Raw genomic sequence first — 26,028 nt, 5'->3', positions numbered from 1 at the left:
GCTGCTAGGTCTTAGAGGAGCTTTATGTTTAGTCTTCTTAGGAACCACTTCAAATTTTTAAAAACTAAAAATTCTGCTTCCAAAATTCCAATCAATATAGAGTATTTCCAGTTATTTGAAATTTTCTTGTGTGAAGCTTTCATATAGATTTATTAGCACCTAAAGTGTTCTTTACGTATCAAACCAACATTCATGGAGGTCCATGTATAAAATCCTATAGGCTCCTACCAATCTGTAGGGCAAAGTATAAAAACCCGAGGACCAGAAAAGTGACAACACTGCATTAAAAAGTCAGTAAGAATATATTTTGCAAAGATAGAAGCATGTTTCCAGATTTAGGTAACATTCAGTTTTTTTTTCTAATTTTGTATTCATAATATTGCTAGATTATTGTAACTGTACCCAGATACTACATGTTTAAATGAACAATTCAAAATAATAAAGTGTCTCATTGAAGGTTACTGCATTAGAAGTCATGAAACATGAAGAAAAGTTGCAAAACTAACTTCTGAGACATCTTGAGGCAGAAAATGTGAGGGCAGAATATAATAGTCTATGTCAAGGATTAAAAAAGTAAGAATAGGGCTGGGGATATGGCCTAGTGGCAAGAGTGCCTGCCTCATATACATGAGGCCCTGGGTTCAATTCCCCAGCACCACATATACAGAAAATGGCCAGAAGTGGCGCTGTGGCTCAAGTGGCAGAGTGCTAGCCTTGAGCAAAAAAGAAGCCAGGGACAGTGCTCAGGCCCTGAGTTCACGGCCTAGGACTGGCAAAAAATAATAATAATAATAATAATAATTTCTGTACCTTCAGAAAACAGACAGTTTTGCTAACATGATATTTTACTCTATTTGGAGCAAAAAAGAAATGTCACAAATAGGTAAAGGGGGCCCATATTCCTTGGAGTTTTCAAACAGGAATTCTATGATCATATATTAAGGGGAATGATGAAAAGATCCTTAGCTTTTCACTCAATACTCTGATTTTGTACATACGATGCACAGTCCTTTGCCAAACATAGCTCTTTGTTTTAGACATCAGAAAACAAGAAATTATTTTTTAATTTAGTTTAGGATATGACAATGCTGAATATCCAGTGAGCTCCACTACTGAACTTTCAACCCTTTTCCCCAAGAATCATGTACCCTTTCTTCACCCTTCCAAAGATATACACACAAATACATCATACAGAATTACCAAAAAATTTAAAAATTTAAAAAGAGATCCCTTGATTCCTTCCCATCTCTTATTCTCTTTGATATGTGGATATGCTATCTAAAATACATTGGGATATGACAAATCATACACGATTCTAGACACTTGCACACAGTGAGACCAAAAGAGAACACTCACGGGCTGGGGATATAGCCTAGTGGCAACAGTGCCTGCCTCGGATACACGAGGCCCAAGGTTCGATTCCCCAGCACCACATATACAGAAAACGGCCAGAAGCGGCGCTGTGGCTCAAGTGGCAGAGTGCTAGCCTTGAGCGGGAAGAAGCCAGGGACAGTGCTCAGGCCCTGAGTCCAAGGCCCAGGACTGGCCAAAAAAAAAAAGAGAATACTCTTAGGAAAGGAACACAAAGGTGCAATCCCAGTGTGCCACCATCCCTTTCCTTTGACCAACTTTTCTTAATAGCACTTAACACTCCCTGACACTAACAGGTTTACATCCCCTAGGATCAGTTCTATTTTAGAATTCAGCTTTATAGGAATTTTTAAACTTCATGACACACTTCTATCCTAGTTTGTGACAGCTTTCCATGCTCAAATATTAGTACTTTTAAAATCCTTGCATTGATATTCCTACTTAGAGAGATAAAGATTATAAACAGCTTCACCAGATGATTCCAGTTGAATCTGAAGACCTAAAAAGTTGTTCTCTTCCCTGGAAGTAAGTCATATGAGACAAAAACTTCACAGAGGAATTTTCATTGCTGTTATGAGTACAAGAGAGAACCTTTACTACTTTTTAATGCTCAGATCAAGATTATCTTTAGAAAAAAAATATTTAGAATATGAAAAATTGTAAAAGTCACCTGAGAAAGTCTGCAACCACCAAATAAAGAGACTGACTTCTTAACAATTATACTTCCAAGAGGGGAGATGCCATTATTCATTTACAAAGGCAAAAAGTATATGTAAATTGCTATAAATGCTTGTGGTTCAGTGGAAAACTTGTTTTAAAAAGTTTCGGTACCAAATGACACTTAGGCAAAGCCACCCATCTAGCTTTCCTACAGGAGGAAAACTGCTGGGGCGGGGGCACAGATAGTCTGGGGCAGTATTCTAGGTAATTGATCCATGGTTATTATCATACATATATGACATATCGCATATAAAAAGCACTGAAAGTGCACATTTGGTCTCCTGATGCTCTCCTAGAAATGAACAATGGAACACTAAAGACTTAAGTATGAACACTGCCTCAGTCAGTGGGGGGGGAAAGATGGAAAAAGAAAGAATAAAAGGCTGGCAATGGGATTTTCCCCCTCCTAACACCATTTTTTAAGCTAAAAGTACTCTGCCTCAAGGGTGGTGTTTAACAGGTTTGCCAGGAAGCCACATTTATCACACCAAGAAAACATACACCACAAAGGAGACAGCATGATAGATACTTTGTTTCAGGATCTCAGGATGGAGTGTCAAGGAATAAGGATAAGAATTTATTTTATCTCTTTAAACCCTGGAATCTGGTTCAAGTAAATTTCTTAGCAGTTTTCTTGCAAACACCCAACCTAATCATTGATTTAAGACATTAAATATATTTAATTACATGATGCTTCATCACATTCTTAAAAGGCTGATAGAGTTGTTCGCTGATCCAGGACACACATGCTAGTTATTTGTTATGGTGATTACTTGCTTTACAGGGTCCATATCCTTGACCCAGCCCCATAGATCAATGTCAGGGCAGGAGAGATCACCAGCAAGGGACAACATGAACCCTTGCTTCAAGGTTAGGCTTTGGAAGCTAATAGCTAATCCTACATTCTGGGATCAGATTGGCCTGGCTTTAAATTTTATCTCCAAACACAAAGTTGTGTGACCTTACTTGACTTAACCTCTGGAAACCTCAATTTCCTCACACATAAAATGAAACTTAATTATAAAGTACTCCTCAAAGTATGTTTGTGAGTTGAATGTGAAGTATACCTGAATGTGTACAGTACATAGTAAGTGTTCAAGAAACAGTACTATTTCTATAGTACTATCTTATGGAACTTCCCTATTTTAAACTGATTTGCCAGATTAATTAGAACCCTACCCATTGCCTCTGTTAAACACATAGACTTATGGCTGCAGAATTCTAAATGCTCTCAACAACAGACTGCATCTTAGAAGGCCCATACAATGTTATTCTAAGAGCTGAGTTTTACGCCAAACAAATGTCAGTAAGTTGGTACCCTGATCTGTTTATAATAGTTGTAATTGTTATCAGGTTTTTCCAATGAATTCAATAGATAATTCAATAAATAATATGTAAACTTATCAAATAAAATCAAAACTAAAAAGTAACTGGGAAAATAAAGTTAAATATATTGAAAAGGTTAAGTACAAAAATGATTTCTGCCAAACAAATGACACAACTATAAAAGTTTAAAGAAAAAAATTATAATCTTGAAAGTACTGCAATTAGGTTGACTCATGGGAACTTTGAAACTTTTACACATTTTAAAGAAACTACAAATGGAAATAGTGAAAGGTGCCTTTTAGATATTACTTATGGAAGTAACATCTAATGATCAGTGATGGTCCCAGCTACAGCAGAGAAAAGGATTTCTAATAGCTTCAGAAATACTGTTAAAGTCATTAAGCACTCAAGAGAAATATTGATCAGTAGACACATTTCAGTTAAAGAGGAGAAATAAGACCAAGAGTCATATTGTACAACACAGAAAATACACTTAGAAACATATTCTAGATTTCAAGAGCGGTTGAGTATAGATTTATACATGTTCTCACAACAAAGAGGCTCATGGACAGTGCCCAGGCCCTGAGTTCAAGCCCCACAGCAAAAAAAAAAAAAAAAAAAAAAGGGTTGTTTGACGTGATATTCTATTTTTAGGTCTAAAAAATATTTTCTGAATAATTCTTGCTTACCTTTCAGAAAACAGTGAAATATAAGTTGTATAGTTGTATAGTGCTCTGCCCCATAAAGTTCAATGATGTTGGAGAAAAAGCTGGGGCTTGAACCTGCACTTGGATATTCCTACATCTCAAACACTAATGATGCAAGGCACAGTCTTAGGTGACTCTGGGATGTGAGTAAGTTATGTATGTTTAAGAAAATTTTGTTCAAAGTATCACAATGAAATGCTCATGTATTACTAATGTATACTAGTTATAAAATAGTAAAAGGAAGAAAGGGAGTGAGAAAGTGAAAAAAGAAAAGAACAAATAGGGAAAACAAAAGGAATGGGAAAAAGGGGAGAAGGAGAAAAGGAAAGGCCGGAGGCATTCTTCAAATGGTAGGGCACCTACCAAGCAAGCTGAAAGCATAGTGTTCAAGCCCAAATGCCACCAGAAGAAAGAAAAAAAAAATGAAGAGAGGAAGGGGCAGACAAGGAGGAAGAGAAAGGGAGAGGAGGGAGGGAAGAAGAGAGAGAAAATAATGAGGTATGGAAGGGAAATAGCTTCAAAGTAAACTGCCCAGTGTAAAAGCACACAGTAGAAGCATTTCTAAATGTTCCATAAATACTTCTTACATTTATCCTATAATTATTATGTTAGTGGAAGTATATTTTTGAGGCTGAAATAAGTTTGAACAAAAAGTGCAGTATAGAACTGATGCACATTCTCCTTTGGGAATTCAAGCAATGCTTTGTTTGGTTTCTTTTTTTTTTTATTTCAATAGTAAAGTATTCTAGCCAGGAATATCACAGCCCATAATGCTGTAAATCAAACAAAACATTTGGGAAAGAAAGTTCTTTAATTCCTCACCCAACACTTACATCAATGAAAAAAAAATTGAGAATGAAACAAATTCAATGTCAGAGGTTAATAGACATGCATGAATATCATATTACAGACTTTTATTAAACAGTATATAAAAATTCTATAGAAACCTAGTTTTTCATCTCAAGATGTTCCTAAATTTACATACAAATCTATTAAACGTTCTAAGTACTTTTTTCTCCTTTTTCTTCTCACCTGATGAACACAGATGGCTCAAAATTAGCTTTTCAAGCAACTAGAGAGATATTTATAAAATTATATTTACTTTGAAAGTGAATTATTTAGTATACTAATTCATAAATGCATGAAAGTGACAGTAGGGTTACATTTGGTATTTGTTCATCCAAGAAAGGCACTAGGTTTTTACTGATTTTTTTCAGCACCTTAACAAAGATGAGAATTTTTTTTGTACATTTACATGCACAACTCATAACATATATTTATGATTAACAAATTAATAAACTTTATTCTAGCTTCATTAGGGATAGATCCAAAGGTATTTCAGATTTTGCCAATTAACTTTTAGTCTTGGGTAGGTTTTTTAAGTATTACTGTGAATTAATAGAGCCAATCAAAGCACTGGTTAAATAAATGAATCATTAAACCAAGAACAAAGGTGTCAGTTTATAATATGCTGGTGCCTAGGGCTTATCTTCCAGTCGATTTTTATTTTGAGGGTCAGGACTGAGTATTAAACTCAGGGCTTTATGCTCATAAGGCAAGCCTCTACCACTTGAGTCATGACTCCAGGCAGGCCCTTTATGCCCTGCTTATATCTTGAGTAGGGTTTCATTAAGGATGACCTGAAATTCCATCCTCCTACTTTTACTTCCCTATGTCACTGGGGACGACAGGTGTGTACCACTGTGCCCAGAAATTGTGCTTTCTATATAGTGAGACTAACAAGCATATACTTCCACACCCAGACACTGAATGAGATGATGTCTTAAGAACTTTTATGCTCACATTGGCCTTGAAACACAATCCTCTTATCTTTGCCTCCCAAATTGCTAGGATTACAGGCTTGAGCACTCCGGCCATGAGAGTAATTTTTATTTATTCCCTCAACTAATGCTTTTCAATATGCAAAATCCTTTGTTAGCTTACATGCAGTTAAAATGAATCATAACAATTGGTTCTTTATGTTCAATGATACATACATGCAAACACAAGTAAGGTAAGTACTCACCATATATTTCATACCACATGTTAAACACTGTGTTGACTCTCTAAGTGCCAAACCTGTCCCCTCTACAAACAATGGCAGTCTTCTCTGTCATTGTTCTACAAGTGTATAAATTACTTCCCAAATCCTGAGGCATCTAGGGTTTTACTTTTTCTTTTCCTTCTATTTTGGGTTCCTCTGGCTGCATAAATACCTCTCATTTATCTACCACAGACTTCTTCCTTTTTAGAGCTATTTCCTTAACACAGATACAGTGGAGGTTGCCTGTTTGTTAATCCTATACTATAAATAAGCATCAGGCAAGAATCATAAAATAAATGTTAAATAAAGGTGCCAATGAAGTGATACAAGGACTGGAGACACAGATGCTAAGGAAACAGGAAAAAAGTGAGTTACTATTGTCAGCTTTCTATAAATCTTTGGCTGGCTGGATCTTAATATTACAGAAAGGGCATCATCAGTCTGTAAACTTCCCCAAAATGTTTCCTACTTCATTTTTCCATCCCCATGATCAGCATGGATCAAGCATGGATTTAGACTATTTGACATCTAGTTTGCTTTATTCTTTGACTATTTGCAGATGTCTACATTCAGTAAGTGCACATGTTCTCTGCTGGGTATTTTACATTAGAAACTTGATCTCGTATTTCTTTTTGTGCCTCTGTGCAAACTCTACACATATTCTATAATCTCTCCTATCTTCTTTGGCTCCCACAGATCATATTCACTAGAATATGCTCATATATTTGTGTCCATATATCTAGCAGAAGTATGGGGCATGCAAACTGGAACATGGTTATATATAAATATATATATATATATATATATATTGTTTACAAAAAGACAAAGTTTGGGGAAACAGTAAAGGATTAAATCTAAGATCAACCAACAATACAAAGATGTAATTGTGTATGGAGCTATTTGGAGCTGCCCTCTTGTCCTAGAAAACTAGGTTAGAAAGGCCTGAGACTGCATACCCTCATGGCTATCTGCTCAGCATAGCACCCTGACTCTTTTTCTTTACAGAGATATTCCTTTCTGCTAGTTTCATATGGAGTTTTAGTAGTCGCTGCTATTTTTCCATAGATCTCACCTCCATGGCCACAGGGATTGAGCTAGAGATGAAGTTACTGTAACTAGACCTGGAATACTGTACTTCTCTAATTAGTCTCCTACTGAAGAGAGCCTATCAAAGTCTCTCCCTAGAAATTTTAAGTTCAGGTGATTCCATTCTATTACTTTCTAATCATGAGTGTGGTGAGCTGAGCACGGGAAAGCTTGGTGGCCTTGATGTAATCTGTCACAGAAGAGTCTAGGGTGAGGTAGCAGGGCTTTCATTAGTCCCTTGTGTGCATCGTGTTCATGATTTTCACAGGCATGATGTATTTTTCATTGCCTGAACCTTATATTCTCTCAACCTACTGAACTTTTCTTCTCCCTCTTTAATATTTCAGATCCAGATTCTTTTTTTTCAGGAAGTCTTTGACTACTTCTCTGTAAAAATGAAAATTACATTTTAGTAGAAGAAGGCAAAGACAAACTAATTATAAAATTAAGATTATGCTACAGTCTATTCCTAATAGGTCCTAAGAGGGGAACTATTTGCCCTACTGACCATGGTAAGGTCCTGCCAGTCAGCACAGTGATTCAGTCTTGGCAGACATCCCAAGAAACAGTACTTGGGCTGGGAATATGGCCTAGTGGCAAGAGAGCTTGCCTCATATACATGAGGCCCTGGGTTCAATTCCCCAGCACCACATATACAGAAAACGGCCAGAAGTGGCGCTGTGGCTCAGGTGGCAGAGTGCTAGCCTTGAGCAAAAAGAAGCCAGGGACAGTGCTCAGGCCCTGAATTCAAGGCCCAGGACTGGCCAAAAAAAAAAAAAGAAAAAGAAAGAAACAGTAGCTAACAGTCTTAGAGTTATCAGATATATACCCAAATTCAGGTTCCCTTAATTATTTTTACACCTTGATGACACACCAGCCAAAACTTTTTCTTTATAGTCTAGATCAACCCTTGGAAGGATGTGCTATCTAGTCAATATGCAAAGCAGCTTTGCAACAGCTTTGTTGCTGTTTTAGTTCATTCTTCTATGAATTAAATAATTTGCAATAAGAAAAAGACTATGTTGTCAATCAGTACTACTCACAGTCCCCGTCCCATTGTTCAATTATCATCTTTCCAGAATCAAAAGCCCCATTTTAGCCTAATTATGTTTAGCAGTGCAAATCATATCTGGAAATCCCCTACACATGAAATGTGACAATAGTTATTAACATTCTCGTGTGTGTGTGTGTGTGTGTGTGTGTGTGTGTGTGTACCAGAGCTTGAACTCAGATGCTCATGCTTAGCTTTTTCAATCATGTTTAGAATGCTACCACTTGAGCTACACACTGGTATAGCTGTTTTGCCAATAAATTAGAGATAGAGTAGACTTTTCTGCCTGCCTGGCTTCAAACATGATCTTTAGATCTCAGCCTTCTAAGTAACTAGGACTACAGGCTTGACACAAGCAACCAACTTAACATCATCTTTTTTTTTTAAGGATTTTTTTCTTTATTGTCAAAGTGTGATACAGAGGGGTTACAGATTCATATGAAAGGCAGTGAATACATTTCTTGTTCTACTTGTTACCTCCTACCTCATTTCCCCCCTCCCCTATCCCCTTCCCCTCTTCCCCCAAGAGTTGTGCAGTTGGTTTACACCAAATGGTTTTGTAAGTGTTGCTTTCTGAATGGTTTATCTTTTTGTTCTTTGTCTCTCAATTTTAGTATTCCCTCTCCCTTCCCTGGTTCTAATACCCATATAAACAATATCCAGGGTACTTAGATGTGATACAGTGGTAGCGAGGGTACAGCCACAGGAAGGGAGTACAAGAGAAACAAAAATAAACAAACCAATCAGACAAATAGACAAGGAAAAAGAGAGAAAAAAAGTACAAGTTCACATGGCATGTTGAAAACAATTACAACAGTGGTATAAAATCTTTTTTAAAAAAAATATTTTATTGTAAAGGTGATATACAAAGATGTTAGAGCTACATAAGTCAGGTAATGAGTTCATTTCTCTTTGAACAATGTTACCCTCTCCCTCCATTTCTCCCAGATTTTACCCTCCCAGCTCTTATCCCCAAATTGTATAGTTCATTTCCAATTGTCTAGTAAGTATCACTCCTGAATCGGTTCACTCTTTGTCCTACCACTTGTGCTTCTCCTTTCCATCCCCAAATCAAATAAACTTATACACAAGCAAAGGGTACAGAGATCACAAACAGCAACAAAAGGGAATAAACCAAAGAAAATGGAAATTAAAAAAGAATAACAAACAATATAATCTTTAAACCATTAGTTTCTATTTCTTGGAGTTCATTTCGATATGCATCATGTTATATGCTCATATACACATATCTGTTAAGCCCTTGTGATGCCCTCCTAAGAATATCTTCTTTTGATCTCACTTGTGAATGTTTAGCACTTTGTTTAATTAATCATGTCCAGGTATAATTTTTTATCTTTTGCTATCCATTGGGATTACTTGTACATTTATAGGCACATTCTAAATATTACAAATGAGGGATTTTTAAGCCTCTTTTGAACAAAACATTAGTTGGGTACTGGTAGCTCATGCCTATAATCCTAACTACTCAAGAGGTTGAGATCTACTCACCGAGGTCCAAAGTCAGCCCCAGCAGAAAAAAACCCCGTAAGATTCTTATCTCCAACTAACCAGCAAAAAGCCGGAGTAGAGGTAGGGCACAAGTAGTAGGAAACAAGCCTTGAGTGACAAAGCCAAGATAAATCATGAAGCCTTGAGTTCAAGCCCCAGTACTGGCACACAAAAAAGAAAAACAAACAACACATTTTCTGAGCTATGGAAAAGGCAGAGAATCCTCTCCTTAGAGTCTTTGATAAGGTAGGTGGTGGAAGGGCTAAATGGAGGGGAGTGATGGAAAGGGTGAGTCAAATTAAGATGCAATGCACACATAAATGAACATGTTAAATTGAAACCTTGTACAACTGAAGATAATAATTTCAAAACAAAAAGCTAAGAAAGAATGTTCACTACTTCAAAGAAATTCTTAATGAAATTTGCAATCTATAGGTTAATGTGGAATGGACAAATGAGGACCTAGAAAGGATAAGAAAATGCAGGGAAGGAAGAACAAGAACAAAGAACTCTACTCTCCAACCTCATTGCTCAGAAAATGAAGGCCACAGACCTAGACTGGAAATATTTAAGTAAAGTATCTCCTCACTTTATTTCCTAAGTAACAAAGAAAATTTCAAGAAATAAAATGTAAAATATTACAATAAGTACTGGGTATCCAAATAGTGAAAAAAACTGAATTTTCTGTTTGAAAAATGCTGTTCAAGAGCACCAACAGCTCTAAATGGTCACAAGAAATGCTCTTAATGAGCATGTTATCTCCAAAAGCACAAACCCACAGTGGAGAGCTGAAACCAAGAGCAGGAATCTGAACAGACACAAGCTCCCAGGGGGTAGAACAGTTTTCTATAATCTTTCTAAATAATCTTTAGACCAGCTTCTATGGACCCCTTAGGACTGGGGCCCTAATAAAGTCCATGGACTATGAAAGTTATTTATAAACCTTTCCTGAGAAGGTTATACAAATATATTGTCTCAAGTACTGTGTAACGAAAAGTTATAACGTATTCCTTAGGGGATATCTGAGTTTTAATAGATCTTAAAACTATCTTTATTATATAGGTTGATGTTTTTTGCAAAGAAAAAATAATCCAACTGTATTATTATTATTTTTTATTTTATTTATTTATTTATTTTGGCCAGTCCTGGGGCTTGGACGCAGGGCCTGAGCACTGTCCCTGGCTTCTTTTTGCTCAAGGCTAGCACTCTGCTACTTGAGCCACAGCGCCACTTCTGGCCATTTTCTGTATATGTAGTGCTGGGGAATTGAATCCAGAGCCTCATGTATATGAGGCAAGCACTCTTGCCACTAGGCCATATCCCCAGCGCCAACTGTATTATTTTTGTATATGTATTTGTACATGCATATATCTGTGGTTATAATTCTATATCATCATAATAATGAACACTACCAGTCATGTCCCAAACACTGTACTACACCCCTTATGGACTGTATGTCAATCTTCACAAAATACGATAAAACAAGTATCATTTTTCCTATGCTAGAGAAAAATAATTGAGTTTTATATATAAATTATTTCTCTGTTGTCTCCCAAATACTAAATGGGAAAGCCAGGATTTCCAACCAATCTCCCCTGATTATCAGTGCACAGATAGAGAAAAATGTAGGGAGGTAGGCATATATGTATGTATACTACTTGTATATTTGCATCTGTGTGTATGTGTACAAACACACACATACCCACATATATATCTACACTATTTATTTTTATTTGTTGTACTAGTATGAGACTTGGGCTCGGGGCCTGGGCTCTGCCCCCTAGCTTTTCCGTTCAAGACTGGTGTTCTACCACTTGAGCCCACCTCCATCGCTGGCATTTTATTAAGTAATCAGAGATGAAAGTCTCATGTACTTGACCTAGGCTGGCTTCGAACCAGGATCCTCAGATTTTAGTTTCCGGAGTAGCTAGGTTTACAGTGGGGAGCGGCCAGCACTCAATCATACTTTTATTTTTAAAGTCGTTGCATTCTCCTCCCCAAGTTTTCACTTTTCATATGGACTGATAGACCAGTATAAGAACCTTTACCAACCAATCTGATGCCCAGTAGGTGGCCAAGAAATATATTAAGAATCTCTGTCAAATATTCCATTTTAAAGACCTTAGTAAAGCAAATAAATGAAAATGTCAGTATTGTCTTTGTTCACCGTTATGGAGATACCCAGCATATTTAAAAAGAAAATCAAAATAGGTTTTAAGATTAGATATGCCCTCCCCACTATTTGTGGACCCCAGAATAAACTGCAGACTGCATTATGATTAAACATCTATAAATTTCATTTATTCATACTCACACTCAACTCATTACTTCTGTTATAGTAATCCTGTCAGTGATATATACTACCAAGTGGTAGACTAAATTTCAGGTTCACCTTTGAGACTCTGGCAAACTCATAAAAGCTATATTTATGCATTCAAAAGCCTCAGGTTTTAATGGAAAAAGATTTAGCATATTAATTAAGTGCTCTATTTAGTACACACAGCCAAATATATGCCGCTACCGAAGGGTAATTTTCTCAAAACAGCATTTCAAAATCCATTATTGCCTGAAGTAAATTTTCTGCAGACCTGAAAACATTAAAACTCAAAGGTTAATTAAAATTGTCAACAGAAACCCATAGTTTAAAGGTAATGTTTAGGGAAATTATATCTAAATATCTAAACAAATCTTCTAAGAATATAGAATTTAAAATAAAGATAAAAGTTAGAATGAAGCTCTCCAATTAAAAACAATTCTTTGTTTCTTTATTAGTTATGAGAAGTATATAACATAGGTAGGCATCCAGAAAACTTCTGTTAAGACCTTTATTCTTCTGTTTTGTGTAGTTAGTAAACTTTTATTTTCCAGGTATTCTTTCAGGGACTAGTTCAGCTTAACAAAGGAAGCTAAGATGGATTACAAACGCCTTACAAGTAAGACATATTTAAATTTATTACAGCTATACTGAAAGGTGGTTCAGGAAAACATATTCCAGATCTATGTTCCTTAGATGTTGTCTCTCAAGGAAAGGTTCAAAATTGAACTCTAAAAGGGGCCTCAAGGCCCATGGATTTACCAATCCGTCATTTTTCTCTGTCACTAATAACTTTAACAAGCATATATCAATGATTTGTGTTCCTAATGTGTTTCTGCTGACCTGCAATCTAAGTTTCTCATGTACTAGTATTAATAGCTCCTTAAAATTTGAAACTGGGTGTCTATTATTCTAAAAACAATTACTACTACTGCTACACACACACACACACACACACACACACACACACACACACACAAACACACATTCACTAACAATCCCAGAGTTCTAAAAAACCAAGCCTTCTTGGTTTTCTAAAGCCCATTAAAGTTTCAACATCTGACCAATTTTGTTTTTACAGAGAAGGAGCTATTACACCAGAAAATATGCATAAAAATCTGCAGCATTCAGAAAGATTGAACAGTTTTACTTCACATTTGTTTCTTATGTAGGAAGCATGCATTCCTATGTCCTGTGCACATGATAGCACCTGCTGCTATAACTCTACTTTCAGTCAGCTCCCAACCTTCCCATTTTAGAAAGGATTCATGTGAGCCTTTCTTGAACTGCTGAAGAAATGCTGCCATCTTCTGTTCACTATATACAATGCAATGAAATTACCCCCTAGGTGGAATGAAAAAATTTAAAAACTTTTTTTTTTCCAAAATGACAGTGCTACAAGAGTTTTATTCTAAATTTTGTATATTTTTGCAAGTCCTAGGGCTTGAACTCAGGATAGGGCCTAGACACTGTCTCTGAGCTTCTTTTGCTCTATACCACTTGAGCCACAGTGCCACTTCTGGCTTTTTCTGTTTATGTGGTACTAAGGAATCGGACCCAATGCTTCATGCATGCTATAAGCACTCTACCACTAGGCCACATTCCTGGCCCTAGATTTTATACTTTTAATTGTAATTATTGGAGAGAATGTGTGGTTTATTGGAATATTAAATCAGTAGATTTGAGTTTTTGAATGTTTTTGGTATTATTAAAATTGCAATCACCTACAAACATAAAGTATTAAAAATTATAATCATACATAGACTGATGGCTAATGCCTATAATCTTACCACTCGGGAGGCTGAGATATGATATTCTTATTCAAAGACAACCCAGCAGGAAACTCTTCAAGACTCTTGTCTCCAGTCAAGTACCAAAATAGCTGGAAGTGGAGCTCTGGCTCAAGTGGTAAAGTACCAGCCTTGATCAAAGACGTTCAGAGACAGTGCCCAAGCCCTGAGCTCAGGACCCAGGCTGAGCACAAAAAGGTTTTAACATAATCATTATTTATATTGATTCATAAGATTAAGATATTTTTAAGAAATGTTTTTCTCTTTAACAATTCCAAATCTATAAACACTGACGTAAAACTTAAGATCAAGGAAAATCTAACAACTGCAAAAGTAGAAATCAGTGACTTATTTTACCAAACAAAGCAGATACAAAAAATAGTAATTTTTCAACTATTCACAAGAGTTTTATTCAAATCACTCTTTTCTGGACAGCTTCCCTGACTTCTTTAAATGTCTGATTGGCTATCTGTTGTGGACCTCTGTTCTGGAGATTTCACTGCTCCAAACCCCTGCTGTGATCTGGATAACATCACTAAGTAAGGCCCAGCAAACTTCAACAGACATAGTATTGCAAATGGATGGCTCAGGAAAGACTGTGTTTCAACACTTACCTTTTGTATAAGCATTCTTTCAAATCTGTGCCTACCTTTTGTGAAAACCCAACTAATTATTAGCTTATTTGCAGGGCTCATTCATGGTATTTTTAATCAACATACATACAATCAGCTTATGAAACATAATATTATAATTTTCAATAAAATAACAAATACTATAATCAGTTTACTCACTGTTTCCAGGCTTCTTGACATCTCTCCTGGGATTTGGGGCTCTATCGTCTCTAGTGAAAATTAATTGAATCAATTCCTATCATTTTTTCCCATCTAGATTTTTTTACTACTAAAGCCTCATCCTTCTAAAAGACTGATTGTAACTGCAGATAGAATACATAATGAGAAAATGTTGTCATATTAGGCCTAAGTTCATTCTAGACAATAGAGAACATCTCCAGAAACATATGAATGAAAAAGGTCATATAATTATTTCTAGAAATAACACAACCAATAATGAAAGCAAGATGGCAATTCTCAGGAAAATAATGAACCAAATTTGCTACTTATACTTGCTTTAGATGACAGTATTAAAGAATATCATGTATCATTTTGAAACATAGCATAAATATTTTACTTTAACTGCTTGAATTGTGGACCATTCACCAATAAACTAACTTTGAAAAGTGAGTATAAATCACATGATTAGAATCATATTATATATGCTTTTATTATCATACAGTGATTAGTCTTAAATAAAGCCAGGACAACATGAGTAGCTTCTTCATACTTTCTTCAAAGCACTAAAATCAAACGTGAAGCAATGTAGGAGTTCCTCACATGGCAAAATAAGTAAAAGACATTTCCTTTTTGATACCATTACTTCAGTCTTATCAAAGAATATAGGCTGGGGATATGGCCTAATGGCAAGAGTGCCTGCCTCGTATACACGAGGCCCTGGGTTCGATTCCCCAGCACCACATATACAGAAAATGGCCAGAAGTGGCGCTGTGGCTCAAGTGGCAGAGTGCTAGCCTTGAGCAAAAGGAAGCCAGGGACAGTGCTCAGGCCCTGAGTCCAAGCCCCAGGACTGGCAAAAAAAAAAAGAATATAGCAGCAAACAAACAAAAAATCATACAATTCCAGAATCACAAAACAGGTTAAAATGATAGTTCACAGGATTTCCCAACTTCACGGGCTTGTTTTAGTTATATGTTGTTTGAAATTTTTTGGCTGTTTTCCAACTTAGGTAAAGCAATCACATATCAAATGAACTGTTTTTCTTAAATGCTTGGTTTTCCTTGAATGCTTTTTAAATTTACTTGACAAACTGTGAATATTTATGAGGTTCAATATAATACACACACACACACACACACACAACTTTTTAGCACAGAAACTACAAGTCTGTGGACTGGGGATTATTATAAGCACTTTTCACTTTGATAAAATGCCATTTCAAGCCAAATGCTGGTGGCTCACACCTGTAATCCTAGCTACAGGAGGCTGAAGTCTTAGGACCATAGTTCAAAGCTAGCCTGGGCAGGAAAGTCCCTGACACTATCTCCAATTAACTACCAGGAAGCTGTGGCTCACAGTGGTAGAGTACTAGCCTTGAGCAAAGAACTGAGGGACAAAAACATAAAAATAAAATGCCATTTCAGTATATATTGTAATCACCAGGAAAAACAACTAATGAAGTTCACCAGATAAAATAAAAATAGAATTGGACAGATAATATTAATTTATTTATACTTATTTTCAACTAATGGTTTATAATATTAAGTGACTGGTGACCTTCTAAAATCAAAGGTGAATGCTGGCATGTTTTTTAACCTAAGAAAAAAGTCTGTGGAGTAAAAAGAAAAGAACACTTTTATACTGATTTAGAATAACATTCTGGGGCCGGGAGTTTGGCCTAGTGGTAGAGTGCTTGCCTAGCATGCACGATGCTCTGGGTTCAATTTCTCCGTACCACATATACAGAAAAAGCCAGAAATGGCACTGTAGCTCAAGTGGTAGAGTGCTGGACTTGAGCAAAAAGAGCTCAAGGACAGTGCCTAAGCCCTGAGCTCAAGCCCTATGACTGACAAAAATAAATAAATAAATAACCTGCTGGTTACTGGTATCTCATGCCTGTAATCCCAGGAACTCGGGAAGCTGAGATCAAATAATCATGGTTCAAGGTCAGCTTAAGCAGGAAAGTCCATGAAATTCTTATCTCTAGTAAACTCCAAAACAGCCAGAAGTGGAGCTCCAGTGGTAGAGTGCTAGCCTGGAGGGAAAAAAATCCTCAGTGACAGTACCTAGGCCCTGATTTCAAGTCCCAGGACTGGCATGAGTATGCACACACTCACACACATACACACACACAGGCTAATTTATAGTAACCTGAGCACTTCTCTCTTCTCTTTCTTCTTGCCACTTTCCTTCCCTGATACCAATCCACCATACACACACATTCTTTGCTCCTCCATCCTTCTGCCTTTTTCTCTCTGCCTCTTTTCTCCCTTACAGGAATATTGCTTGCTTTAAAAAAAATGTTACATTCATTCACTAAAATAGATCTTAAGTAGTTTAAAATTGTCATTATGGTAGTGGATAGTGCATTCATTGGTCAGGCTAGTATCCAGTTCATACAAAATCCTGTTGACCATTGCTAAGACAGAGAAGCAGTAGTTGTAATCATTACACACCTTTTCAAAATGTCCCACTTATTACCTGTTGGATTTTTACTACAACCCACTTGAACAGTTTCAAGCTGTGATTGAATGCTAGCTTCACTGTTATCTGTTCCGTGTTGTCACCCAGCATACCCAAGCCAGATGGCAGCATGCAAGAGAGCCCAAGATACACTGAATGATAACCAGCTTCGCAAGGCAGCACTGGACAGCAATAAAGGCAGGAATAAGTCAGTCCCTTATGCCCAGGCCAAGTTATTTAAAAATCTAAAAGATTTAATTCATATCATTTTCTCTTTACACCCAGCTCTGAATTGTGCTTTTATACATTAGGGTTTTCATGTTATCACTACCATTTAAGTACAGTGTTCTAGTCACACTACATGACAGAAATTTGGAATAAAGTACTTTGAACGGATGATTATATTTTAACATGTAGCTTGTGGAGAGAGTTAGAAAGGTCTTTAATTTTTTATTTAAAAATATATGTGTATTTCTTTCTGGAATAATAGCATAACTGTGATTCCTAATAATCCAAGAGTGGTAAGTACTCCCAGAGATACACAACATATACCCATTTAGCAAAACCTCTGCTGACACTGGAATTTACCAAGTTTATCCAACATCAAATCTAAAAGAGAAGACAGGGCCTTAATTTGTACCATTCTGTATGTTAATATTTTACTTTACCCTTGTGAATATCATATTTGTTTATTTTTATGTGCATTTTGCTCCTTTTAACTTGATGGCAGCACTGTGAACTACCACAGCCCTTTCACTCTATATTTCCCTAACAAGCCAACCAGGTACTAACTGGGTTTTTATATCCATTTGTAAATTTTAGCGAGGGGTTGGTTGACTTGAGAGAAGGAAAATAAAAAGACAAATACTACATTTGTGTAATGTTTAAATCACATCACTGTACAATCTTGTGTTGTTGGCATATGTCTCAATAAATAGGCTTCAAAAAGAAATTATTGCAGTGTAAAAATAGTTTCCCTGAATTCACATGCTTTTTACTATTCCCAGGTCTCAAAATGGCTTTTAAAAATTATTTTTTTCAGACTTTCAGAGCCATGTAACTCATATTGCGATAGGATATGTTTCTCTGCCCTGATCCCTAGGGTAAAGTTGGAGAAAAGGGAAGTTGAGACAGCTTGGCACCATGCAAGTTTGAAAGAGGCGCAACCTGATTCACTTTTGTTGCCAAGAGAAAACGTGAGAAAGTAAGGTTCAAAAAAAGGCTGGGGCTAGGTGCCAGTGGCTCACGCCTATAATCCTAGCAACCCAGGAAGCTAAGATGTGAGGATCACAGTTCACAGCCAGTCCCCAGTAGGAAAGTTTGTGTAACCCTAACATCCAATTAACCACCAAAACCTGGAAGTGGAGGCTCAAGTGGTAGAACACTAGCCTCAAGCACAAAAACTGAAGGGACAGTACAGGCCCTGAGTTTAAGGTCTAGGACAGACAGACAGACAGACAGACAGACACACACACACACACACACACACACACACACACACACACACGCTGGGGATTTAAGCCTTAGTGTAAATGCTACCCACAATGAAAGAAATAAACTTGTAAACTCACCAAACAAAATATACTGGAACACTTGCTATCCTAAACACTATTCCAGAGATAATAGCAACAACATTCAATACTTCTATGAAACTGCATTGTGGAAATACAACCCTTGCACATTTCCATTTCCCTAAATAATGCCCATTTCCAATAATGGGTCTTTGCTTAAACGTTGTTCAGGTATCTTCAGACATAACCTCAATACAATGAAAGGAAAAAAGAAACTAAAAAAATAAAAAGGACAATCCACTATTACAAATCAAAATCCATTTCCTGCTTATATGTGAAATAACTGCAGTGGGACCAGGAATGTAGCTAGCTTAGTGACAGAGCCCTTGCCTAGCACATGGCCTGATCATCACCACAAAAATAAAAATAAAAACACATGACTGTAGTAATATGAGCTGTTTGGCTTCCAAAGCACATGCCAAACAAAATGCCACTCTCTACTGACTTCAGCATCTATGGACAGTGGGTTTTGCAATAAATAAAGGCTAAACCATTCAATCTGGAATAAAACCAGCAGCCCTGGAATAAATTGCTAACACCCTTGCTTCTTGAAGACAAACACTGCCACTAGCAGTGCTACTGCCACTAATCCCCATTACAGGAAAGGCAGAGACAGGAGGACCACTGTTCCAAGCTGGCCCAGAGAAAAAGCACCAAACCCTACCTAAATACAAATTTTAAAAGACAAAGGATTTTTTTTAATTATTATTAAGAAGGAAGTACATGCTGAAGTTGTGGCTTGGGTATTCATTGAAAGCCAACCATTTACATTATTGTAATCTCTGATTTGTATTTCATATAGATATATTGAATTCAGCAAAACTGGTTTTGTTCTGTGGCTGAATTAGTGTGACCTCTACCACTGAGCCATGCCTACAGAACAACTGATCAAAATTTATAAACGTTGAAGAAACATAAAAAGCAAACAAAGTCCATCAGTGGTTTCTTAAACTCTAATTGATGCTAAGATCATTTTATTTATAAAATATTGCTAACCTACTTTAAAATACAGCTAATTAAAATAGGCAACATTATACAAATGAGAAAGTGCCAATGTCCTTTAAATTTGAATGATTTACTGGCAATACTAATTATAGACTTTTTGTTGTTATTGTTTGACAGTGTTGGGACAGAATCTAGGGTCTTGTAGGCAAGCTTCCTACCAGTAAAACATAGCCTTGACCCTTAAGTCTATTTCAAGGTAGCAGTATTTTTTAGGTTTTTCTTAAACTGAGTAAAATGATAATGCCATTTGTTTAAAACAAATGCAACCAAAACTAGCAAACTGAAGTGCAACAGTGTCCTGTATCCTCTCATCCTACTGCTAAAATTCCTGAAATCTTCAAAGGTGAAGGCTCTAGGAAGAACTTTTGGTTAGTACTTCATTTTATCTTTGTGTCATGCTGCCCTCTGTTGGAGACACATACACACATACACACATTTTTACTTTTATTTCCCCTTCCCTTCTTTGTATGAATTTAGGCTGTTTAGTAGTACTGTGGACTAAACCTAGGGTCTTACACATGCTACATAAGCAATGTTGAGCCTCGTGTCAGCCATTTGTGTTGTGTTTTGGTTCCTACATAGGGTCTAGCTAACTTGATCCCCATTGGCCTTGAACTTCCATCTCTGCCTCCTGAGAATAGCTGGGATTCCAGGCCTGAACCACATCTGGCATTGAATTCTTTTTAAGCACTGTATGTTTTGTAAACGTGTAATTGTACTGAAAAGGTAGAACATGGTGCACAAAATGTAAGGGAGAAATTGTATCCATGTAAGTTTAACTCTGCAAATGTACTGCAGCATTGTTTAATTAAAGTTTTTAATCAGGCATGGTATACACCTTGAACTTCAAGGCTGACTGGCTATCTAGAAAGACCCTGTCTCAAAAACACCCATTTTCTTAGGATAAAAACACATGTTGAAAAGAAAAATAAACATACCCACCTTTTCAGAACCCAGTGTTAACCTGATTCTTGTTTTTCCAACATCTCTTCACTATTGCATGCACTTTATATTGCTTCACCTTTTTTTTTTTTCAAAATGCTATCCTGATGAACATTTTGATGCTGCTTTAAGAATATTCGCAACCATGCCTGGTTTATTCCTGTAAACTCAGCTACTCAAGATGCTGAAACCTGTGGATCAAGGTTCAAAGACAGACCAGATGGAAAGTCCATCACTCTTATCTCTAACCTCCAAAAAGCCAGAAGTGGAGCTGTGACTCAAGTGGGAGAATACTAGCCTTGAGTGAAAAAGTTCAGGGACAATGCCAGGCCCTGGATTCAAACTCCCCAGTGAGTTTACTTGTAATCCTACTCAGTATCACAATATGAAGACAGCCAGGGAAGAAAAGCCTATTAGACCACATCTCCAAAACCAACCAGAAGCTTGGATGAAGATGTAGCTCAAGTGTTAAGAATATCAGCCAAGCAAGCCAAGTGGGCCATGCTCAAACCCTGATATTATATTAACGTTAGCTTGGACAAATGCCCTCCCACAGATTACAGCACCATAATAGTCAAGCAATATTCTACTTCATCCTTCTCCTTCAAACAATAAAAGTACTAATATCTGTGATGCATATACTTAGAATTCCTATTCCTTCATTAGCAATTGGTCTAATGAAGGTGTTCTCTTAAAGACTCAAATTATCAATGGCTTAAAATTTTCCTTTTATCATCAAAAGGTGAAAATAGCATTGCATGATTGGCAAGGCCACAGGGCTAGTGCCCCGTACACTCTTCTACACTCTTCTAAAAACCAAGGCATTGAGGAAACCAAATTAGCAATGATGGTCATTGAACAAATGAAAAGTGCCCTTAAAAGAGGATTCACTTAGGGCTGGGGGATACAGCCTAGTGGCAAGAGTGCCTGCCTCGGATACACGAGGCCCTAGGTTCGATTCCCCAGCACCACATATACAGAAAACGGCCAGAAGCGGCGCTGTGACTCAAGTGGCAGAGTGCTAGCTTTGAGCGGGAAGAAGCCAGGGACAGTGCTCAGGCCCTGAGTCCAAGGCCCAGGACTGGCCAAAAAAACAAACAAAAAAAATGATTCACTTAAAGGGAATTTTAAAAACTACCAAAGTAATATAGCTTCTTCCAAATTTTTCCAAGCAAACTACAGGTTGTAATGCAATGTTAAGTGTATCAAAATGTAGAACTTAGCTGAAACATCTTATGAAAACAGTTCCAATCTACAAGTGCTAGTACTACAGACTGTAAGCCACATGTACGGAAAAAGCTTTTTGCTAGTCCTCAACTTTGTTGGTACTAGGTCTTAAGACAAACATCACTCAGCATTATTGAGCAGGCACTCTTCACTCGAGAACCACCTCTAACCCCTTTACCTGAGATGAAAGCATCTTTACCCCTAGGCTAGCCTGGACTGTGGTTCTACCTATGTAAGACTATCTCACCAATCTTAACCATTATACTTTACCTATAGCTGGGAGTACCAACCACACACCACTGCATCCACCTCTAGTCACCATGCCTGGTTACTTCTGCACTTTGCACGTTTTTGTGCCACATACCCAGTACCTTCATCAGCCATATTAAGGTTTTTAGATTCTAAGAGGACTTGTCCATCCCAGGTGCAAGGAAACATTCCAGAAACACCCCTGTAACTCACCATGTCTCTTCACTATTGTCACAAGTTACCACTTAAGCTTCTCTTCCAGAAATGTAGTTTGAAATTTAAAAACCTAAGACATTTAATAGTGAAGATTTCAGCTACTTACCTTATCCTATGATGAATGAAACCTCTGGCCCCATTTTTCTCCGTTAACTACATCTTTTTAAAAGTATGCTCTTCAGTACTAGCAGAAGTCATGGCTCTAGGCTGTAATCCTAAATACACAGGCGAAAGACCTGAGCATCTTGGCTCAAAGCCAGCTTAGGCAAAAAGTGGCCACGTTGGTAGTGCCAGCCTTAAAGGATTAAAAAAAAGCACAAGGCCCTGAAGAGTTCCAGGGCCAGTATGCCAGTACTGGTATAAAGAAAAATGTACATCCTGAAGATACTGAAAAGGTGGCTTTAAATATACAGTAGCTCTAAACACCCCTGAACTTTCTATGGCTAAATGATTCCAAGTTTGGAAAGTACTGCTCATAACTACTACTCTTCATCATGGTTCCTAGGCTAAGTGGCACTGTGGTTCCAAGTGCTAGAGGGACAGCACCCAGGCTCCATAGCTGACCAACACAAAACCAACAAACTCATCCAATGTCACCTAGCATGGAAGAGTATTCAGAAGCAAAAACAAAAACAAAAAAACCCACAAAAAACTAGAAATCAGCCCATGCCAATCTGTGCCCACACCCATTATGTATCACAGACTACTAGATTTTAGGACATTCCAAATTCTGCAAATTCAACACCTTAAGGCAGATATCTCATTTTACCCATACTTCCAATGGACAGTTAATTTATAGGATAAAGCTTTAAGCATTTAGAAGCTAAGAATTAGTTCTTAATTTCAGTTAATCAATTACTTTTCTCCAGATTACTTTTTACTGCCACAAATAATGAATCAGAGACAGAAAGTCAACTTTTTAAATTTATTTGTTCATTTCTTGCATTTGAAGTACTCTTCGATGACATCCTTGGCCTGAGACTCTTTGCCATAGTCCTTCAAAAAAGAAAAAGGCACATGCAATTAATATTTTGAAGGTTCATTTCAATTCTTAGCAAACTACTGAGGTCTTACACTTAAATTTGTAGCCATCCTCAGGGGACCTTAATGACTTTGATTGTCCTTAAGGCTCGTATCATGGCATTAATATTGCCAGCTTTATCTAAATCTCTGCATGTACACATGTAGGTAAGCAGACTCACGCTAGCTGGCTTATGTTTTAGTCTATTTTTCTTTGCAGAAATATTTAAGCTTATTATAAAACCACTTATTACTTTAAAAGCCAGTTAAGCATGTATTATTTACAACAGTGACTTACCTTAACCACGACACAACTGCAACCAACCACTTTACGGGGTTTTCCCTCTCGATCTATTTTGCAGAGGCCTACCCACTCCCCTAGTTTTTTGTTGTCATCGACCTGTAGGGGTGATTTACAAAAACAAAAAGAACAAATTAAGTGAGCAGACATTCACGGTAGTAACAATAAGTTAAAACACACAGATAGCTGTAGTCAGAAGGGTGACATGGCAGTTTCCTCATAACAATTCAGTAGAGGGAGCCAATTGTCATCATGCACAGCAACAAATCAGTAAAAACTTCCTAGGATAACTAGTACTCTTACATGTCAAATGCAACTGGGTAATTAGCATCAACACAACCAACCTAAGGCCCAAGTAATGCACATTCTACAAAAATCAACTGTGCTTGCCTATAAACTAGAAATGTAACATAGTAGCATTACTGTAATGCCATTCTCAATGTACACATTAACCTTAAAGCATACTATTTAGACACTTCCTAACCCTTCAAGTAAATCTAATCAACTTACCTTAATAAGGTTGATTTGGTGCTCAGCACAAAGGGCTTCCACCAACTTGACATACATGGGCTCATTGCAGTTGGATGCAAGCACACACAGATGTGCTTGGCGCCTGCAATAGAAAATGCAAGAATAGGGCCAAAATTTCTAGGACTAAATACCCACTCTTGCACCAAGGGTTTTTCATAATTGGTCACAATGGTAAAATATAAGCATCTACTTAGGTAACATAGTTATAGAAACCCAAGTCCACTAGAATGAACATTATCTGCAATGATTTAGTGCCAAATCTCTATTTCCTGTATAGAAAACGTACAATTCGGTGTCCTAGCAAATCATTGACTTTCTTACACATTCCAAGATGTTTCTATGTTTACTGCTAAGCAGTAATGTACAACACATTACTACCAGGACCGGAACTACACACTATTTCTCTGGCACTTTCTGGCCAGTTCACAGCAGGGAACTGACCCAACATTGAAGCCCTTATATTGCAAACTCAGTTGAAGCACTGAGTTAAAAAGTATGTACTTCTGCCATCCATATAATCTGCCCCCACTAACAGTAGAAACAGACTGAACCTTTACAGTGAAGCAAATTTTCTTAGGAAACTCAAATGATTCTACATCAACTTAAACCCTCGCGGTAAGTGAAATGAGAATCCACATCTACCCTCCAGGCAACGTAACACTACAGGTTTGTCAGACTGTTGTTTTTCACCTATGAAAAAGGTGAAGGGGTATCCGACAATTCAAATCATCATTCAAACGCTGTAGTTGTACTCTGACTATGAATCAACTGCCAATCCCCATGCCGAACGACAACCCACGTTACTCTACAGCAACTCACATTACTCAAAGTGGGTCATAGAGATCTGAGTTCTGGTACCTTTTCCTAGGTTTCCGGGTGAACGGATGCCATTCAGAACTCTTGTGCTAACATCATGAACTTCACGCTTTCTTCCCTTGGCTGCAGTTTTGTTCGGGCTGCAACAACCCACAGTATTGAGACTGATACACGTACTTGTCTAAGGCTTTGGCAGCTTCGCGGATTCCACGTGCTAGGCCGTCGTGGATGAGGGCGGTCTTCAGCACCTCTTGTAAAGCTGTATTAACGTCCATTACACCTCCAGCAGCAATGCTGAAACGCCAAGTCAGACCGTCAGTCAGGGGTTCCCCCAACACCCATGTGCGGCCCAGAGCCACTGTGTCCCGCCCCGGCCCGGCCCGCGGCTCACCCTTCCTCGGCCATGGCGGTGGATTACGGGTGAAGCCGAATCTTGAGCGCACTGCAAAGACAAAAAGGGAAACAAATCAACACTGAGACTGACCATATGCTGAAAACCTAAGTCACGGCACCCCACACAGTATGAGCAGCCCTGGCCGCCATTCACTCACCCCGAGCCTCCGCCTCCGCGCGGCTTGGCGGCGGCAGGGAAAGAGGCCGCCCGCGTCCGCCTGGCGATATTTAAGGGACCCTCAGGACCCCTGCACGCATGTGCATTACCTCCCACGGAAGAGGTTGGCTATCTCAGTGCCGGGTCCTGAGAAATTTCTGTTTCCGGTTTGAATGGGTTCGGACGCGAAAGTCCGTCGTCGCCTTAGGGCGGGTTTTAGTGAGCGCAAACAGGCACGACACGAACAGCTTCACGACGTCTTCCCGGCCGGGGGCGTAGTCTGTGAAGGCCCCCTAGAGCGTGCTCTACGGAGCGCGAGAAGAACCAAACTTTATGGATCGAGGTTCTACCCAGTCAACCCCTCGCGACGTTCTTAACCCTTTCCGCGACACCTCGCGGTTTCTGATTGGTTCCGCTCATTCGACTCC

At 37.9% G+C, this 26,028-nt stretch overlaps 1 protein-coding gene, 1 long non-coding RNA gene and 3 other non-coding genes across 5 annotated transcripts; all 5 read right to left on the bottom strand.

Annotated features, from left to right (window-relative positions):
* Positions 1–14,169: 14,169 nt before the first annotated feature.
* Positions 14,170–16,617, bottom strand: LOC125357624. Its single transcript, XR_007212177.1, has 3 exons — positions 16,582–16,617; positions 14,710–14,852; positions 14,170–14,198 (listed from the first exon to the last, which is right to left on the bottom strand). It is a non-coding gene; the product is annotated as an uncharacterized LOC125357624 (long non-coding RNA).
* Positions 16,618–23,293: 6,676 nt separating this feature from the next.
* Positions 23,294–25,717, bottom strand: Rps12 (ribosomal protein S12). Its single transcript, XM_048354105.1, has 6 exons — positions 25,602–25,717; positions 25,442–25,492; positions 25,228–25,344; positions 24,214–24,316; positions 23,701–23,802; positions 23,294–23,378 (listed from the first exon to the last, which is right to left on the bottom strand). The coding sequence occupies exons 2-6, from the start codon at positions 25,453–25,455 to the stop codon at positions 23,316–23,318; spliced, it is 399 nt and encodes a 132-aa protein (XP_048210062.1). The 5' UTR covers positions 25,456–25,492; positions 25,602–25,717; the 3' UTR covers positions 23,294–23,315.
* Positions 23,463–23,596, bottom strand: LOC125357799. The gene has a single exon (XR_007212204.1). It is a non-coding gene; the product is annotated as a small nucleolar RNA SNORA33 (small nucleolar RNA).
* Positions 23,889–23,964, bottom strand: LOC125357805. Its single transcript, XR_007212210.1, has one exon. It is a non-coding gene; the product is annotated as a small nucleolar RNA SNORD100 (small nucleolar RNA).
* LOC125357848 lies at positions 24,901–24,973 on the bottom strand. Its single transcript, XR_007212236.1, has one exon. It is a non-coding gene; the product is annotated as a small nucleolar RNA SNORD101 (small nucleolar RNA).
* Positions 25,718–26,028: the final 311 nt, after the last annotated feature.

This window comes from Perognathus longimembris, chromosome 9 (genome assembly GCF_023159225.1).
Source record: "Perognathus longimembris pacificus isolate PPM17 chromosome 9, ASM2315922v1, whole genome shotgun sequence".
Lineage (NCBI taxonomy): Eukaryota > Metazoa > Chordata > Mammalia > Rodentia > Heteromyidae > Perognathus > Perognathus longimembris.
The sequence above is the reverse complement of the archived record's forward strand: the minus strand, read 5'-3'. Positions and strand labels throughout refer to the sequence as shown.